The 20,598-nt window shown below is 37.1% G+C and overlaps 1 protein-coding gene across 22 annotated transcripts in view; it reads right to left on the reverse strand.

Annotated features, from left to right (window-relative positions):
- The window catches only part of MLLT10 (MLLT10 histone lysine methyltransferase DOT1L cofactor), a 258,500-nt gene that overhangs the window by 208,279 nt on the left and 29,623 nt on the right, over window positions 1-20,598 (reverse strand). For 21 of the 22 annotated variants that reach the window (XR_011499305.1, XM_070501151.1, XM_070501159.1 and 18 more), the window contains one exon: window positions 303-357. The exons of the other annotated variant lie outside the window; for it this stretch is intronic. Coding sequence is in view for 18 of the 21 variants with exons in the window: in XM_070501151.1 (XP_070357252.1) it covers window positions 303-357 (55 nt within the window). In the remaining 3 variants the exon portion in view is untranslated. The remainder of the gene's footprint in view (window positions 1-302; window positions 358-20,598) is intronic. 22 annotated transcript variants of the gene reach the window in all.

Consider the following 20,598-nt stretch of genomic DNA (forward strand, 5'->3'; position numbering starts at 1 on the left):
GTCATGCTGTAGCAGCAACCTACATACAAAATAGAGGAAGATGGGCACAGATGTTAACTCAGGGCAAATCCTCCTCCTCAAAAAAGAAAAAAAGAAAGAAAAAAAAACAACGCTTGAGTTTGTCCACAAAGTAGAAAAATTCTATTTCAATTAAAAAAGGATTCATAAATTAGACCCATTACTGTTAAAAATATTTGAGTGGTAAACACTATTTATTTTGATATAATATGAACTAACAAATTTTTAAATACTCTCCTACTCCAGTTTTCAATAAAAATGTTTTCAAAAGTCTCCACACTTACCCCCATTATCTGTTCTTTTTAAAGCTCCATCCTTGTGAGGACACAGTTCACATCTCTACAAAAAAAAAAGAAAGGAAACAAAGAAACGTTTCAGATTACCAAAAATAACGTCTTCCCTGTAACTTCAAACCTACCAAAAATGTGGGAGCAGCATTTGTACTAGTTGCCACAAAGAGTATTTCAGAACATTCCTCACTAAGTAATTCTCCTTGATATGTAATCTTCCTCAGAGCACCAGATAACTTTTAAAACGTGGATTTTACTTAACTTTTAAATTCCTGCCACAATTTTTTTTAACATTACATTAACAAAAACAAAAAATTCGCTCAACATAGAACTGGGACCCAGTTTTTAACATCTCCCTCTACCCCTTTACTTTCTGTCTAGGATCAGCTGGGATTATTGTAGTCAGTCAGGTTTGGTTTCTCCTAAAGAGCCAAACTCAAGAATTTAGAAGGCTGATTCAAGTGGGAAGGCATGCTCTCACATGTGCTGACCTGCATTCTGGAAAGAAGGAACTGCTCCACTTATTCTCATTACTCTTAGTATTCACACAAAATGGTACTCAAGAGTTATTATGGATCCCTCTCCCTACCACTCCCACAACTGAAAACCAAAAGTAAACACAGAGCCAGTACTACCATTTCTTTCACTACTGACAAGACAATACAATTGTAAAAATAATCAACAGGATAAGTTTCAATGACATTGTCTTACTGTGAAGCATATGTTCCTGGAGGTCATACTTGAGTATTTATTATTGTACCCTACCTTGTTCCCCAAAGAGGTTTTGTAGCATATAATACAGTAACATAAATAAATTAGAAAGGAAAATAAGAGCAGGAAATTAAAACAGAATGGTGAATAAATACACAGAACATAAGCCATGAGATCCTATATTTCTTGTCTTCTATTATTTTACTCTCCTGATTTTCCTCTTATCTCATTGGCAGCACCCTTCTGATCACCTTATCCAACCTTTAAATGTGGTAGCTCCTCAGGGCTCTGGCTTAAGATGTCTACTTATTTCATGTTAAACACTGGGCAATCTCATTCATTTTCTATACATCTATTACTAACTAAATTACTAGGAAATACCAGTGACTCCTAAATTTACCTCCTATTCAGAGCTGGCTTGGATCCACATCTAAAACTTCCCACAATACATAGACACTTTAAGCTCTGTCCAAAATCTACGTCAACACTTGCTTTTCCTACAGTTTCCCCTATCTTTGTAATGACACTCTCAACCACATATTGCACACACAAGACACCTAGACATAACCTTTTGACAGCTTCACCTTACTCCCTAACCTCATATTTAATCAATTGCCACATTTTGCCCATTTCTCCTCCTAAATACTGATGAGATTTGACAACCTCTCTCCATCTACAATATTAGTCAACTGCAAGCGAACATCAACTTTCATCAGGACCACTTCAGTGACCCCCTAACTAAACAGTCGCCCCGCATTTACTCTTACCTAACCCCCACCAATATACAGAGTGAACTTCAAAAATGCAAGTCCAATGTATCACTGGCCCTCTCACAACCCTTCAATGGATTCCCTATGTGATCTACTCCCCCTCACTTCCACGACCTTCTCCCTTTTCAATATCTTACCATCTGAGCAACGTTGCCTTTTCTCCTTTCAATTCTGTAAACACTCCAAAGCTCGTTCCCGCTTCATCACCTTTAAATGTGTTGTATTACTCCACCTAGAATACTGTCCTTCACCCCAACCCTCTTTCACAGCTGGATACCTTCTATTCATCACTCAGGTCCTTGTTTAAAGTCACTACCTCACAGAAGATTTTTCTGAATCCCTATGTCAGGTAAGGTGCCATATGAATTGACTATACTTTCCTTCTTGTCATATATTGCAATCACAATTAGATACGCAATTAAGGTGGTTTTTTTTTTTTTTTAAGATTTTATCTTTTCTTTTTCTCCTCAAAGCCCCCCAGTACACAGCTGTGTATTTTTAATTGTGGGTCCTTCCAGTTGGGGCATGTGGGACACTGACTCAGCATGGCTTGACGAGCAGTGCCATGTCCGCGCCCAGCATCTGAACCAGCGAAACCCTGAGCCGCCAAGCAGAGCACACGAACTTAACCACTCGGCCACAGGGCCGGCCCCCATTACGCGATTGCGTTTATCTCCTGCTAGATTATAAATTTCATTTCATGGCTGTAACCCTAGGATCTATCACAATCTCAAGACATGGTAACTCAAAAAATATGTGACGAACAGGTGGGAGGAGCAAAAGCACAAACACTTGCTAATTGCAGGCAATAATTTGTTTCTAACTATACAGCAACCTCTCTCACAGATGGAAACAATATTAGTTGCGTGATTTACCTTGTGAGAAAGAAACAGGTGCTAGTAGAAGTATAACTAAATCTAATATAAAGACTATAACCAGAGACAGATTACTCTTTGGGATGACCAGGTGTTAAGAATAATTGTTTAGCAACTGGAAAAGAGAAAATTCACATTAGACCCTTAAACCTTACTGATCACTAATATAAATTCAAACTGTTTGAAAAACAATTTCAACATAAGAACAAAAAAAATTAGTCAATTTAAGGAATTAAAAACTTCTACAAAGAAAAACAGTAGAATAGACAATTCAAAAAAGATTTTTAAAAGGACTTTTTAAGTAACGAAAAGCAGATGCAACAAATATATGAGAAAACACTTAGCCTCACTTATATTCAAAGAATATTAATATAAAAACCACAAATAAATAATAGGCATTTTTCCCCACTAAGTTAGCAAAGCTTTTCTGAAAAGATAATCCCTAATGTTCAGAGTGCACTTAACATTTATTCTCATACACTGTTGATGGCCCTATAATGCAATTCTTTTAGAGAGTAATTTAGCAATACGATTCATGAAAAATACTGATTCAATTACTTCACTTCTAGAGAGGCAAAGGAAATAACATAATAGAAACAGCATTTATTAAGTACTATACGTCATTTTTATATCATTTACATACTTTAATTTCAAGACATGAAAAATGTGTACAAAAATGTTTTATATGGCTGTTTATAAGCATTTTATAAAAAGCCTGCATAACACTGAGGAAACTAACATTATTTTCAAAATATTTTAACTGAGCTAAAAAAATGCACAAAAGAAAACTCTAAAAGAAAATACACAAAATATATTAAAAAGACTATGGTGAGGATGGTAAGATTATGAGTGAATTTATTTCTTTATTTCACAATATTTCATTTCTCTTATGATTTAAATTTTTACAGAGATACATTATTGTTTGCTAATTAAAATACTATGATTATGTCATAGTACTAAAGATAATAATAACTAGGAGACTTGAGAGAAAAAATGATTACAGGAAAGGAAAAGTAGGTTTAAGTTACAGCTAGAAGGCTATACCCTAAGCTCAGGAAGAACGGATCTGGGATGAGAGCCCCTGCACAAGCAAGACTCCAGATTCCACAGGAAATCAATCCCACAGGAAAGGCTTCATAGGGAAGGCTGCAGCTACACATTACTATCAGAATTCCAAAGATCCATTCTTACGGATCACAGGTAGTGTTAAAAAGCACAAGTAAACCCTAAGAAAGGGTACACTTTATAAGAGACAAAAAAAAAAAAAAAGCACACATTCAAGATCTCATTACGTTTTTACCAAGGAAAAAACCCTTTAATTGGAATGGCCCAAAGAAGTAGAAGTTACACAGGTGGTTCTGTCTTTTCTACATCGCATAGTATACCAAGAAAGCATACAACTACTGTCCATCTTTACAACGTAGGCATCACTTTCCAAATACTTTTTCTACTTTATTATTAGATTCTTTTGCCATAGGATAAAACTCACTATATTTCATTAAATCAAGTTCACCCAAAATACTGACCTTTAGGAGGCTGTGGCTATGTAACAATCTACTCAGCTATACTGGTTTCCCCAGACTGTGACCACCATTATATTACAAAAAGCAACAAGACAATAATTGAAAATAATAGTATAGGCCAATAAGAAGGATAAATTCAACTTTTAAGTTTGAAATTCTCATATTATACAAAAGATGTCATTGTGGCATAAAAAAGTATCTGTAGGATAAAACATTTACCATCATCATTTCTTCTTTTTTTAAGCAAAACAGAAAAATAAATCTAAATAAACCTACGTTTTCTTATGTTTTAGACTCATGACTAAAACAGTAGAAATGAGCACGCCTAGTGCCAATGCTGTGGTCTCCACAAACAGCATTTCCCAAAGGAATCAGGACTCCTGGGGGAGTGGATGATTCCAGGTCTGGGTCAAGTAAGCCCAGAATACCTTATTCTATCAGACAGCAAGGAAGCTATAAAAGGCTACTTTAGTCATCTCAAAAAAAACATAGAGGCTCCTGTTGGCCAAAGATGAATCACTTAAGGCGAATAAAGATAATAATTACAACAGACTGAAACACGCCAAATATTTTTAAATCCATGATAAAATGAATTTCTACCTCCAAAACAGCTGAGTAAGCTTCTAAGAGACAAACCCTGATACAGATAAGCAGCCAGATTCTAGCTTCCCACCAGATGTCAAAATTTGGAAGGGACCAGCTCAAGAAGAGTTTCCCATTTTTTAGGACTCTTAACCTGAAGACAAGCCACAGTCAGCCCATGGTGGCTCCTATAGTCCTAATATTGGAAAAACCAGAAGATAAAGTTCAGAGCAACTGGAAAAATGAGGTCTGAATCCAGAAGGGGAGAGAACCAGAGGAGAGTCCCCAAATTTTTATGTATAGACTGTCCAAATCTCGCACTGACCCTAGATCATCCGTGCAGAGGGTGTAGTAGAGCCCAGTTAAGGAAAAGAAAAGAAATAAAATGAGGGACCTGCACCATGGCCAAGTGGTGGAGTTCGCGCACTCCACTTCAGGGGCCCAAGGTTTCGCCAGTTCAGATCCTGGGTGTGGACATGGTACCGCTCATCAGGCCATGCTGAGGTGGCATCCCACAAAGCAGAATGAGACGGATTTACAACTAAAATATACAACTATGTACTGGGGGGGCTTTGGGGACAAAAAGCTGGAGGAGAAGATTGACAACAGATGCTAGCACACGTGCGAATCTTAAACAGAAAAAAAATTGTGGGGCTGGCCCCGTGGCTGAGTGGTTAAGTTTGCGCGCTCCGCTGCAGGTGGCCCAGTGTTTCGTTGGTTCGAATCTTGGGCGCAGACATGGCACTGCTCATCAAACGACACTGAGGCAGCGTCCCACATGCCACAACTAGAAGGACCCATAATGAAGAATATACAACTATGTACCGGGGGGCTTTGGGGAGAAAAAGGAAAAAATAAAAATCTTTAAAAAAAAAACAAAAAAAGAAAGAAAAAAAGAAAAAAATTGTAAAAAATAATAATAAAATGAGATCTAAGGGGGCTGGCCCTGTGGCCAAGTGGTTAAGTTTGCGCGTTCTGCTTTGGCGGACCAAAGTTTCACTGGTTCAGATCCTGGGCGCGGACATGGCACCGCTCATCAAGCCATGCTGAGGCAGCATCCCACATGCCACAACTAGAAGGACCCACAACAAAAAATATACAACTATGTACCAGGGGATTTGGGGGAGAAAAAGGAAAAATAAAACTTGTTTAAAAAAAGGAGATTTAAGCAACTGCTCAAAATATATAATAGGCAGTTTGAGTCCAACCAAATCAACTACCTGATAAAAGCAATATCAATTTTTTCAAAGAAATATAACAGGATCAAGACTTCTCACATATAATATTCACAACATCTAGGAAACAAGCCCAGTTACCTCATGTACGAAGAGCCACAAAAATGTTAATAATGCTCAAGATAAAAGACAATGAATGAAGGTCAACTCTAAGATGACCTAGACATTGGAATTAGGCTTTAAAATAGCTATTATAACCAAGTTCTATGAGGTGAATGAAAATGTACCTATAATAAGTAAAATAAAAAACCTCAACAGAGGAATAGAAACTACAAACAAAAACAAATAAAAATTCTAATTAAAATTTCACAAAGTGAAAAATTCACAAAACAGGCTTAATAGTGAAACCATGATGACAAAGGAAAGAGTCAGTGAGCTTGAAGCTACATCAAATAGACAGGATCTAATCTGAAAAAGAGAAAATAGTGAAAAAATGAACAGAGCTTCAGGGACCTATTGAAAAGTATCAAGAAATCTAACACGTATAACTAAAGGCCTGGAAAAGGAGGAAAGGAGTCAGGGAGACGGGGAATATAAATATAAGAGTATGGCAGGAAAGAAAATTTTACAGAAACAATCGATGAAAATTTCTACAATTTAAAGGAAGAAAACCTCATGGATTCAGGAAGCTCAGCAAGCCCCAAGTAGCCAAACTGCTTGCTAAACAGGAAACAAAGGGAAATATCTGGAAGCAGACAAGAGAAAATGACACATCAAATACAGTAAAAGAGTGACTGACAAATGGATGGTTTCTCATCATAAACTGTGGAAGCCAAAAGAGAGTAAAACAACATCTTTAAAGTACTTGAAGAAAAAAACTGTCAACTCAGAATTCTATATTCGACTATTATATCCTTCAAAAATGAAGATGAAGAGAACAATTTGGTGGTGCCAGAGGGAAGAGGGGTGGGAGGCTAGGCCAAATACAGGAAGGGAATTAAGAGTTACAAACTTCCAGTTATAAAATAAGTAAGTTATGGAGATGTAATACACAGTGTTGCGAATATAATCAATAATACTGTAATAACTTTGTATGGTGACAGATGGTTACCAGACTTATTGAGGTGATCATTTCATACTATATATAAATGTCAAATCACTATGTTGTACACTTGAAACTAACACAATATTTTATGTCAACTATAATTCAATACAAAAATTTTTAAACATTCATGTAGCTAAAGGTCAAAAATACAACAAAAAAATGAAGGTGAAATAGAGAATTTCAAGTAAAAGAGAGCAAACGTCACTAGCAGACATGGACTACAATAAAGGCTAAAAGAAATTCTTCAGGACATAAAGAAATGAAAGACACTCCATGCTCATGGACTAGAAGAATAAACACAATTAAAATGTCCATATTAGGGCCAGCCCGGCGGCGCAACGGTTAAGTTCAAACGTTCCACTTCTTGGCGGCCCGGGGTTCGCCGATTCAGATCCCGGTGCAGACACGGCACCACTTGACAAAAGCCATGCTGTGGTAGGCGATCCACATATAAAGCAGAGGAAGATGGGCATGGATGTTAGCTCAGGGCCAGTCTTACTCAGCAAAAAGAGGAAGATTGGCAGCAGTTAGCTCAGCGCTAATCTTCCTCCAAAAAAAAGAAAAAAGTCCATATTACCTAAAGGAATCTATAGATTCAATGCAATCCCAATGACATTCTTCATGGTTACAGAACAAAGAATCCTAAAATTTATATGCAACAACAAAAGCAATAGCTAAAACAATCCTAAGAAAAAAGAAGAAAGGTGGAGGCATCACAATCCATGACTTCAAAATATACTACAAAGTTTTAGTAATAAAAATAGCATGGTATTGGCACAAAAGCAGACACACAGATCAATGGAACAGAATTGAAGCCCAAAAATAAAACCACACATCTATGGATCTTTGACAAAGGACCCAAGAATATGCAATGGAGAGAGGAAAGTCTCTTCAACAAACGGTGCTGGGAAAACTGGACAGCCACATGCAAAAGAATGAAAGTAAACCATTATCTTACACCATACATAAAAATTAACTCAAAATGGATTAAAGACTTGAATGTAAGACCTGAAACCATAAAACTCCTAGAAGAAAACATAGGCAGTACACTCTTTGACATCAGTCTTAAAAGCATCTTTTTGAATACCATGTCTACTCATACAAGGGAAACAAAAGACAAAGTACACAAACGGGACTACATCAGACTAAAAAGCTTCTGCAGGGCAAAGGAAACCATGAACAAAACAAAAAAAACCCACCAACTGGGAGGAAAATATTTACAAATCATATAACCAACAAAGGGTTAATTTCCAAAATATATAAAGAACTGGTACAACTCAACAACAAAAAGACAAACAACCTGGTCAAAAAATGGGCAGCAGATATGAACAGACACTTTTCCAAAGAAGATATACAGATGGCCAACAGGCACATGAAAAGACATTCAACATCACTATTAGGGAAATGCAATCAAAACTACAATGAGATATCACCACACACCCATTAGAATGGTTATAACTGACAAGGCAAGAAACAAGTGTTGGAGAGGATGTGGAGAAAAGAGAACCATATACACTGCTGGCGGGAATGCAAACTGGTGCAGCCACTGTGGAAAACAGTATGGAGATTTCTCAAAAAATCAAAAATAGAAATACCATATGATCCAGCTATTCCACTCCTGGGTATTTATCCAAAGAACATAAAATCAACAATACAAAGAGATCTATGCACCCCTATGTTCATTGCAGCATTATTCAGAATAGAAGACATGGAAGCAATCCAAGTGCCTGTCAGCTGATAAATGGATAAAGAAGATGTAGTATATATACACAAATGGAGTACTACTCAGTCATTAAAAAAAAAATGACAAAAGCTTCACATTTGCAACAACATGGACAGAACTTGAGGGTATTATGTTAAGTGAAATAAGCCAGACAGAGAAAGACAAATAGTGTGTGAATGCCCTCATACGTAGAAGATAAACACATGGATAAAGAGAACAGATCAGCGGTTACCAGAGGGGAAGGGAGAGGGAAGGTAGGCGAAAGGGGTAAAGGGGTACATATGTATGCTAACGGATAAAAACTAGACTACTGGTGGTGAGCACAAGGCACTCTATACAGAAACTGACATACAATAACATACACCTGAAATTACACAGTGTTATAAACAATACAACCTCAATAAAAAATATTTAAAATAAAAAAAAGAAATTCTTCAGAATGAAGGGAAATGGTACTAGATGAAAATGCAAATCTTCAGGAAGCAAAGAAGAGCACCACAAAAGGCAAATATAAAAGACTTTTAGTTCTTAAATTCTTAAAAATACATATAATTATTGAAAAAAAATTGTAATATTGTCTTCTGGAATTTATAATATGTAGAAATCTAATACATATGACAACGGCATAATCGAGAGCAGACAGAGGTGATGCAACAGAATCTCTACAGGTGCAAGACTTCTACACTTTACAAGAAGTGGTACAATATTTATAAGTAGTACACTATATAAATAGACTGTAAAAAGGTAGGAAACATATTGAAGTCACTAGAGGAATGCTAAGAAACTAATGCAAAGAAAAATAGCTTTACAAAACTGATACATTAAAAATTCCTATCTACATGCACAAAAGGTAAACTGTTTTTCATATCCTATATAAAAGTAACTCAGGGGCCAGCCCAGTGGCGCAGCAGTTAAGTTCCCATGTTCCGCTTTGGCAGCCCGCGGTTTGCCAGTTCAGATCCCGGGTGCGGACATGGCACCACTTGGCAAGACACACTGTGGCAGGCATCCCACATATGAAGTAGAGGAAGATGGGCACGGATGTTAGCTCAGAGCCAGTCTTCCTCAGCAAAAAGAGGATGGCTGGCAGCAGATCTTAGCCCAGGGCTGATCTTCCTCAAAATAAAAAAAGTAACTCACAATGGATCACGTACTTAAATGTAAGAGCTAACACTATAAAACCCTTAGAATAAAACAGGAGTAAATAATTCATGACCTAGAGTTGAACAATAGTTTCTTAGATAGAACACCAAAGCAGAGGCAACAAAAGAAATAATAGATTAATTGGAATTTACCAAATCTAAAAGCTTTTGTGCTGCAAATGATACCACCAAGTAAAAGACAACCAACACAATGTAGGAAATATTTACAAGTCACGTATCTGATAAGGGACTTATATCCAGAACCTATAAAGAGCTCCACACTCAATAATAAAAAAATACATAACCCAATTAAAAATTGAGCCAAGGATCTGAATAGACATTTGTCCAAAGAACACATATAAATGACCAAAATAAGCCCATGAAAAGATGTCTAACATCATTAGTCATTAGGGAAATAAAAGTACACCTCATTTTATTGCGCTCTGCTTTATTGTACCTTGCAGCTATTATGTTTTTTACAAATTTAAGGTCTGTGGCAACCCTGCATCAAGCAAGTCTATTTGCGCCATTTTTCCAACAGACTTTGCTCACTTTGTGTCTCTGTGTCATATTTTGGTAATTTTCACAATATTTCAAATATTTTTATTATTATTATATTTGTAATGATGATCGTGATCAGAGATCTTTGATGTTACTATTGCAATTGTTTTGGTCCACCCACAAACCACACCCATATGTGGGTCAACGTTGTGTGTGTTCTGACCACTCTACCAACCAAGTGTTCCCCCATCTCTCTCCTTCTCCTTTGGCCTCCATACTCCGAGACACAAAAACACTGAAATTAGGCCAATTAATAGCCCTACAATGGCCTCTACGTGTTCACAAGTTGCCTGTCTCTCAGCTTAAATCAAAAGCTAGAAACTGATTAAGCTTAGTGAGGAAGCTATGTCAAAAGCCGAGATAGGCAGAAAGCTGGGCCTCCTGTGCCTAACAGTTGGCCAAGTTGTGAATGCAAAGGAAAAGTTCTTGAAGGAAATTAAAAGTGTTACTCCAGTGAACACATGAATGATAAGAAAGAGAAACAGCCTTATTGCTGATATGGAGAAAGTTTCAGTGGTCTGGATAGATCAAGCCAGCTACAAGATTTCCTTAAGCCAAAGCCTAATCCAGAGTAAGGCGGTAACACTCTCCAATTCAGTGAAGGCTGAGAGAGGCAAGGAAGCTGCAGAAGAAAAGTCCGAAGCTAAGAGAGGTTGGTTCATGAGGTTTAAAGAAAGAAGCTGTCTCCATAACATAAAAGTGCAAGGTGAAGCAGCAAGTGCTGATGGAGAAGCTGCAGCAAGTTCTCCAGAAGATCAGCTACGATAATTAATGAAGGCGGCTACACTAAGCAGATTTTCAATGTAGACGAAACAAGTCTTATACTGGAAGAAGATGCCATCTAGGACTTTCATAGCTAGAGAGGAGGCTTCCAAGGTTCAAATGATGGCTGACTCTCTTGTTAGGGGCTAATGCAGCTGATGACTTTAAGTTGAAGCCAACTCTCATTTACCATTCTGCAAATCCTATGGCCGTTTAGAATTAGGCAAAATCTACTCTGCCTGTGCTCTATAAATGGAACCAAAGCCTGGATGACAGCACATCCGCTTACAACATAGTTTACTGAATATTTTAAGCCCACTGTTGAGACCTACTGCTCAGAAGAAGAAGATTCCTTTCCAAATATTACTGCTCACTGACAATGCACCTAGTCATCCAAGAGCTCCAACAGAGATGTACAACAAGATTAATGTTGTTTTCATGCCTGCTGACACAACAGCCATTCTGCAGACCATGGATCAAGGAGTAATTTCAACTTTCAAGTCTTATTATTTTAGAAATACTTTTTGTAAGGCTATAGGTGCCATAGATAGTGATTTCTCTGATAGATCTGGGTAAGGTAAATTGAAAACCTTCTGGAGGGGCTGGCCCAGTGGCACAGCAGTTAAGTGCCCACATTCTGCTTCGGCAGCCTGGGCTTCACCAGTTCGGATGCCAGGTGTTGACATGGCACCACTTGGCAAGCCATGCTGTGGTAGGTGTCCCACATATAAAGTAGAAGAAGATGGGCACAGATGATAGCTCAGGGCCAGTCTTCCTCAGCAAAAAAAGGAGGATTGGCAGCAGAAGTTAGCTCAGGGCTAATCTTCTGCAAAAAAAAAAAAACCTTCTGGAAAGGATTCAGCATTCTAGATACCATTAAGAACATTCATGATTCATGGGAAGAGCTCAAAATATCAACATTAACAGGAATTTGGAAGCAGTTGATTCCAACTTTCCTGGGTGACTTTGAGGGGTTCAAGACTTCAGTGGAGCAAGTAACTGCAGATGTAGTGGAAATACAAGAGACCCAGCATTCGAAGTGGAATCTGGAAATGTGACTGAACTGCTGCAATCTCATGACAAAACTTTAACAGATGAGGGGTTGCTTCTTAGGGATGAGCAAAGAAAGTGGTTTTTTGAGATGGATTCCACTCCTGCTGAAGATGCTGCGAAGATGTTGAAATGACAACAAAAGATAAACCTAGTTGATAAAGTGCAGCAAGGTTTGAGAGAATTGACCCCAATTTTGAAAGAATTTCTACTGTGGGTATGATGCTATCAAGCAGCATCATGCTACAAAGAAATCATTCACGAAAAGAAGAGTCAATTGATGGGGAAACTTCACTATTGCCTTATATTTAGAAATTGCTACAGCCACTCCAGCCTTCAGCAATCACCACCCTGATCGGTCAGCAGCCATCAACACCAAGGCAAGACCCTCCACCAGCACAAAGATTATGACTCGCTGAAGGTTCAGGTGATGGTTTAGCATCTTTTAGCAATAAAGTATTTTTTAATTAGGTATGTCCATTGTTTTTTTTAGACATAATGCTATTGCACACTTAATAGACTACAGTATAGTGTAAACATAACTTTTATGTGCATTGGGAAAACAAAAAGTTCATATGACTCACTTTATTGTGCTATTCACTTTATTGCAGTGGTCTGGAACACAACCAGCAATATCTCCAAGGTATGCCTGTACAAATCAACACCACAATGAGACACTACTAGGATGGCTAAAATCAAAAAGATAAACAACAACAGAAAAACATATCCTGTTGGCAAGGATATGAAGAAATTAGAACCCTCATATGTTGGTGATGGGAATGTAAAGTGGTATAGCTGCTTTGGCAATTCCTCAAAAGGTTAAACACAGAATTATCACACGGCTCAAAAATTCCAACCCCTAAAGAAACAAAAACGTACATCTACCCAAAAATTTGTACACAACTGTTCATAACAGCATTATTCATAAAAGCCCAAATGTAGTTACAACCTAAATATCCATCAACTAATGAATGAGTAAATAAAATGTGGTATATCCATTCAGTGGAATGTTATTTGACAATAAAAAGACACCAAGTTCTAGTACATGCTACAACATAAGTGAACCTTAAAACCATTATGCTAAGAGAAAAAAGCTACTCACAGAGCACTACATATTGTATGACTCCACTTACATGAAATGTCCAGAATAGAGACAGAAAGTAGATCAGTGTTTGTCAGGGCCTGGAGGGTTTGGGTAATGGGTAGTGGCTGCTAAGGGGCAAAGAGTTTCTTTCTGAGGTAATGAAAATGTTCTAGAATTGATTATAGTGATGGCTGCACAGTTATGTAAATAAACCAAAAACCACTGAATTGTACACTTTACACTGCTGAACTGTATGTGAATTATATATCATTAAAGCTGTTTTTTAAATAGTAACTTTAAAATATATTTTTTTAAAAAGATGAGACAAACAGAAGAAACTTAATAAAATGGTACACCTAAATCCAATCATATAATTACATTAAATGTTAAGAAACTAAACTAATTAAAAGTGTGCTGGCACAGATATGAAAGTAAAAGCCAATTATGCATCATCTATAAGAGACCTGCTTTAAACAAAGACACAAACAGGTTAAAAGTAAATGGATAAAAGAATATATACCATACAACTCAAAAGTATAAAACAGTGACTACATTTAATTTTATATTTAATAAAAAATATTTCAGGACCAGGAAAATAAAGGGAGACACTTCATAATAATAAGCATCAAATCATGAAGATGTTAATAATCATAAATGAGTACCTAATAACAATGCTTCAAAATACATGAAGCACAACTTGTCACAAAGGGATAAATACACAATTCCACATACACAGTGAGATATTTTAACATCTCTGTCTCAGTCATTGACAAAACTAGACTTAAAAATAATAATAAAAAATGGATAATCTGAGCAATACTAAAAACCACGATACACATTCTTTTCAGATAAACATGGTACATTCACCACAAAAGACCATATACTGTGCCAAAAAACAAGACACATGAATTTAAAAGGACTGAAATCATACAAAGTAGGTTCCTTACCACATTAGAAAAAAAAGTTTAAAATTAATGACCTAAGATTCCTCCTACAGACTCTATAAAAATGCAAAGTAGGAGGCCAGCCTTGTGGCGCAGCGGTTAAGTGCACATGTTCCGCTTCTGCAACCCGGGGTTCACCGGTTCGGATCCTGGATGCAGACATGGCACTGCTTGGCACACCATGCTGTGGCAGGTGTCCCATGTATACAGTAGAGGAAGATGGGCATGGATGTTAGCTCAGGGCCAGTCTTACTCAGCAAAAAGAGGAGGACTGGCAGCAGATCTTAGCTCAGGGCTAATCTTACACACACAAAAAAAAAAAAATGTAAAAAGAAAATGCAAAGTAAACCCAAAGTAAGTAGAAGAAAGGAAATAGTAAGGATAAGAACAGAAAACAATGAAACAGAAAAGAAACAGGAGAGGAAATTTAAAGTCAAAGCTGGTCCTTTGGAAAGACTGACAAAGCTGATAATCCTCTAGCTAAATTGATTTAAAAACACACACACACAAATTACCAATATCAGGAATAAAGAAGGAATTATCACCATAGGATCCACAGATACTAAAAGGACAAAAGATTATTAATAACTTTATGCTAACCAATTCAACAACTTGCATGAAATGGAAAACTCCTTGAAAAATACAATTTACCACAATTGACAAGATTAAACAGAAAATCTAAAGAGCACCTTGTCAAATTCATTATCAAAATCCTTCCCCAAAATTCTCTAGGCTCAGATTTTTTCACCAGTAAATGCCTTCAAACACCAAGGAAGAAACAGCATCAATCTCACAAACACTCCCAAAAAATAGAGACCACTTCCAAAACCATTTTCTAAGTTCAGCATAAATAATACTAATGAATATACCAATAACACCAAAACCTGAAAAGAAACTACAAAAGAAGACAATTACTAACATCCCTCATGTACACAGATACAAAAATATTTAATAAAATATGAGCAACTTAAATCCAGCAATATATAAAAAGGATAATACACTATGACCAAGTGAAGTTTATCCCAGGAATACAAGGTTGATGAAACATTTGAAAACAAAACAATGAAATTCATCATATTATTTTAAATGAAACATATAATCATCCGACAGATGCAAAAACACATGTGACAAAACTCAATATGCATTCACTCTATAAACTATCAGAAAACTAGGAATAAAAGAGATCTTATTCAACCTGTGTAAAATCTTGTCATTATGTATTTTTGATACTTCGAGGCCTTGCAAACACTGGAGGGGACTGCCCCTCCCAGGGCTAGCTAATTCCTGGAGATAGCAAAGAACTCCCCAGCTAGCTTTCAAAGGCAACCCAACCAATCCTGAGCCCATAACCCCAACCATCTCTATCTATTTTACACTCCAGTCACTACATTCCACTGCTCTAATCACCCCAAGGCCAGGTACCAGACAACCAGCAGCAGCCCCTATGCCCCAGAGCCCTTGAAATTATTCAAACTAGATAATCCTAAACCTGATTGCCATTCCTTGCCTATTTCTTCCCACAGAAACCAAAACAAAGGCTCATGCCTTTATCTCCTCCCTTGTACTCCCTCTGCCTCCTAACTGACACTGGTGCTTCCCCAACTGGCTTCCTCCTGTATAGTGGTGGACCCTCTCCTCTGGGGATCTATGACTATAACAAACTATCTTCTCAATGGCAGTCCTCTCTTGATCTGTAACTGCCTGCCATACTTAAATAATAATAAAACCTATATTTTAAAACAACCTGATAAAGGTAATCAATAAAAAGCCTACAGTTGACATCATAATTAACAGTGTAAAGCTGAGTGCCCTCCCTAAAAAATGGAAACAAGATTTAAGTACATGCAATATGGGAAGAAAATAAACAGAATACAAATTGGAAAGAGGTAAAAGTTTTATGACATGATCATCTACTAGAAAAATCTAAGTTATGTGCCCAAAAAACTCATAGAAAGGGCCAGCCCAGTAGTACAGTAAAGTTCACACATTCCATTTCAGTGGCCCAGGGTTCACCAGTTCGGATCCCAAGCACAGACCTACCCACCACTTATTAAGCCATGCTGCAGAGGCATCCCACACATACAACAGAGGAAGATGAGCAGAGATGTTAGCTCAGGGCCAATCTTCCTCAGCAAAAAGAGGAGGATTGGCAGCAGATGTTCGCTCAGGGCGAATCTTCCCCAAAAACAGAAAAAAAGAATCTCACAGAACTAACGTGAGTTAAGTAAGGCTGTAAAGCACAGGTTGAGACACATAAAATTCTATTTCCATACACTAAGAATAAATAATTAGAACCTGAATTCTTTAAAATACACTTACAATAGCATCAAATAACATGAAACATTTAAAAATAAAAATAATTTTAAAAAGAAAAGAGGGGCCAGCCCCAAGGCCAAGTGGTTAAGTTCCGGCGCTCTGCTTCGGTGGCCCAAGGTTTCACTGGTTCAGATCCTGGGTGCGGACACTGCACGGCTCATCAAGCCATGCTGAGGCAGCGTCCCACATGCCACAACTAGAAGGACCCACAACTAAAAATACACAACTATGTACTGGGGGACTTTGGGAGAAAAAAGAAAAATAAAATCTTTAAAAACAAAAGACATGCAAGACCAAAATAATGCTGCTTGGAAAAACACACAGATGACCTAAATCAATGGAGAGATGTACAATGCTAAGAAAAGATGACAACATCATTAACAAGTCAATTCTCCTCAAATTGATCTATAGATTCAAAGCAAGTGAAATACTAAATTCCCACCAGCCTTTTTGGAGAAATGGAAAAGCAAATATTAAAATTTATATGGAAATGTTAAGGACTTAGAATATACAAAGCAATCTCGAAAAAGATGAAAAAGGTTGCAGGACTTGCAAATCTGATTCAAGACTTACTACAAAGTTACAAACAAAATAATGTTGTAATGATATAAGGACAGACAAACAGATCAACAGAACAAAATAAAGATTCCTGAAATAGAGACTACTCATGCAGCCAAGTGATGTTTCTCCAAAGCAATCCAGTAAGGAAAGAAGACTCTTTTCAACAAATGGTGCAGAAACAATTGGACATCCATATGCAAAAAGCAAAACCTACAAAACTTGATTTGAGATGCACCACAGATCTAAATATAAACTAGCAAAAACAAAAAGTTTCAGAGGGAACAAAGGAAATTACTTTCATGACTTCAGGGTTAGGCAGAAGCATCCTAGCTCACAGTAAGTCATAACTATGAAAGAAAAAACCGGTAAACTCCGTCAGACTTAAATATTTCTGCTCAACAAAAGGCACACATAGCTAAGGGGCTGGCCCAGTTGCTTAGTGGTTAAGTTGGCACACTCCACTTCACTGTCCCAGGGTTCGCCAATTTGGATCCTGGGCATAGACCTACACACCACTCATCAAGCCATGCTGAGGCAGCATCCCACAGAGAAGAACTAGAAGGACCTACAACTAGGATATACAACTATCTACTGGGGCTGTGAGGAGACAAAAAGAAAAGCGGAAGATTGGCAAAAGGTGTTAGCTCGGGGCCACTCTTCCTCACCAAAAAAAAAAAGGGGGGGGTGGGGCACAGTTAAGAAAATAAATAGGAAAACATAGATTTGGATCAAGTATTTACAAAACATTCACCCAACAAAGAATGGGTATCCAGGACATACAAGGACCTTTTGCAACTCAAAAAAAAGAAAAAAAGATGAACAAACAAAGAACAAAGAAAAATAGGGGCCGGCCCCGTGGCCAAGTGGTTAAGTTCACGTGCTCCACTTCGGCAGCCCAGGGTTTCACAAGTTCGGATCCTGGGCACAGACAGGGCACTGCTCATCAGGCCATGCTGAGGTGGTGTCCCACATAGCACAACCAGAAGGACCCACAACTAGAATATACAACTATGTACTGGGGGTCTTTCGGGAGAAGAAGAAAAAAAGGGAAAAAAATTTAAAAAAAAAAAGAAAGAAAGGAAAGAAAGAAGGAAAAGGGCTAAAGGTTTAAAAAAACTCTTCACAAGAGAAAACACATGAATGGTCAATAAGCGAATTAAAATGTGTTCAATATCACTAGTCATTACGAAAATGCAAAATAAAACCACAACGATACCACATCCAGTCAAGACGGAATAAAAGGGACCAGATTTAGCCTTCTACATGAAATAATAAAAACCTAACAAAACGTATGAAACAACAACACTGAAGATTTTGGAGAACAGGTGAGGAATGACACTGATCCCTGGCAGACAAGAAACAAACAACGTAAGCCATCCGTTTGCCCAGCTTACTGCCTTGAGTTTCCAGGCCATGGTACAGGGAGAAGGAACCCAGGCAGAGCCTGTAGTCTCCTTAAGCTGAGAAAACGGTGTTGGGAGTGCAAGGAAGCCAAGGTGGCTAGAGCTCACAAGGGAGACCCACTGAGCAGAGAGCTGGGGAGAGAGAAAAATGAAGAGATCTACAGGGGCTTACCCTAGAATGTACGGAGTAACGAATCAGCACTTGCACGGGAGAGAACTGTTCAAGGCCAAGGGGAGAACCACCAAAAGATTCAGAAGTAGCAGCAGCCAATGTAAATTCTCACAATTCAATATCATTTCTAGCAATGCTTCCTAAGGTAATAGAGCAAATGTGCGCACAAATAATGTAACAAGAACATTCATCAAAGTGTTGTTGCTAATAGCAAAATATCAGAAGCACCCTAATGTCCATAAAAAAAGGAATTGACAAAAAAGAAAAGAATATGATACATCAGAGAATGGATCCTCTACAATGATAGTAAGGATGAAGAGGTCCACATTGATTGAGGTGAAATGTTCAAGATACATGGTTAACTTAACAATACTATGAATGAAAAAAGCAAGTATTAACAGAATAATACCAGTATTAACAGAAGGATTGCAATGGGGTAAACTATATTTTTATATATAAAATTTTGAAGTGTATATTCAATGTGTATATACAAGTGATTATCTTGTAGACATGGAAAAATAAAGAAAATTTCCATTTTCTAAAGAAAAAAACAAAGTAACAGCACCCAGAACTCTCATAAGGATGCAAATAAGGCCTGTTCCCAAAAGCCAGAATGGAAAACCTATAATTCATACCACATCAGAGTACTATGAAGGGTAATGCCTCAGAAGGAGGGGAAAATTAACCCTAGACTAAACAAAGCTCTGTTCCATCCAAACAAAACATAAATGCAAGACCCAAAATGAATAAACTGTTTTCCAGTAACTTAATCATGTCACAAAACAAAGTCCAAAAATGTTTTTAGGCATACTAAAATAGAGAACCTAACAAGATAAAATTCACAATGACTAAAAGTCAATAAAAACTTACAAGACATAACGGAAGCAGGAAATTACACTTCATAATGAAACAAAAACCAGTCAATCAAACCAATCTTGAAATGACACAGACAATAGAATTAGTACAAAAGTCATTTAAAGCAATTATGAATACACTCCATCTGTTCAAGAAGCTAGAGGAAACATTAAACATGTTAAACAGAAACATCAAAGAATTAAAAAATTTGAACTTCTAGAGATGAAAATTACAAGGTCTAAGATGACAAACATACTCTGAGACTTACAGCCCATGAAATCAAGTAATAGTTACTAACCAAAATGAAACAGAGAGAAAAAATACTTTAAAAAATGAATGAACAGAGCAAACGTTAGCTTTGAGACAACTTTACAAAACCAAATATTCTTGTAATTGGGGCGACAAAGGAGATAATACAGAAAAAAATATCTGAAGAAATAATGTCAACAATTTGCCGTATTTGAGGAAAACTATAAACACATAGAAGACAGCACTCTTTAAAAGCCACCAAACGATAGAAACATAAAGAAACGTAAACCAAAACATCATAATCAAACTGCCTAAAACCAGAGACAAAGAAAAAATCTTCAAAGCAGCCAGAGAAAAAGGTCATATTACAACCACAAATCAAAACAAAGTTGAAACAGTTGTATTAATATACAAAGTAAACTTCAAAATCAGCATTATCAAGAAAAAAGGGGGTCATTTCACAAAGATAAAGGGTTTAACTCATTAAGATACAAAAATCCTAAACATTTATTCACCTAAAAACAGCTTCAAAGTACATAAAGTAAAAATAACCAAACTACAAGAAGAAATGGGAAAACCCACAATTATATCTGGACATTTCAACAAGCCCTCTCAATAACTGGTAGAACCAGCAGACAGAAAATCACTAAGGATACATAAGCCTTGAACAATATGATCAACCAGAATAATATCATCAACCAAACTGACATTAAGTAACTTTATAGAA

This window comes from Equus asinus, chromosome 29 (assembly GCF_041296235.1).
Source record: "Equus asinus isolate D_3611 breed Donkey chromosome 29, EquAss-T2T_v2, whole genome shotgun sequence".
In the NCBI taxonomy this organism is placed as follows: Eukaryota; Metazoa; Chordata; class Mammalia; order Perissodactyla; family Equidae; genus Equus; species Equus asinus.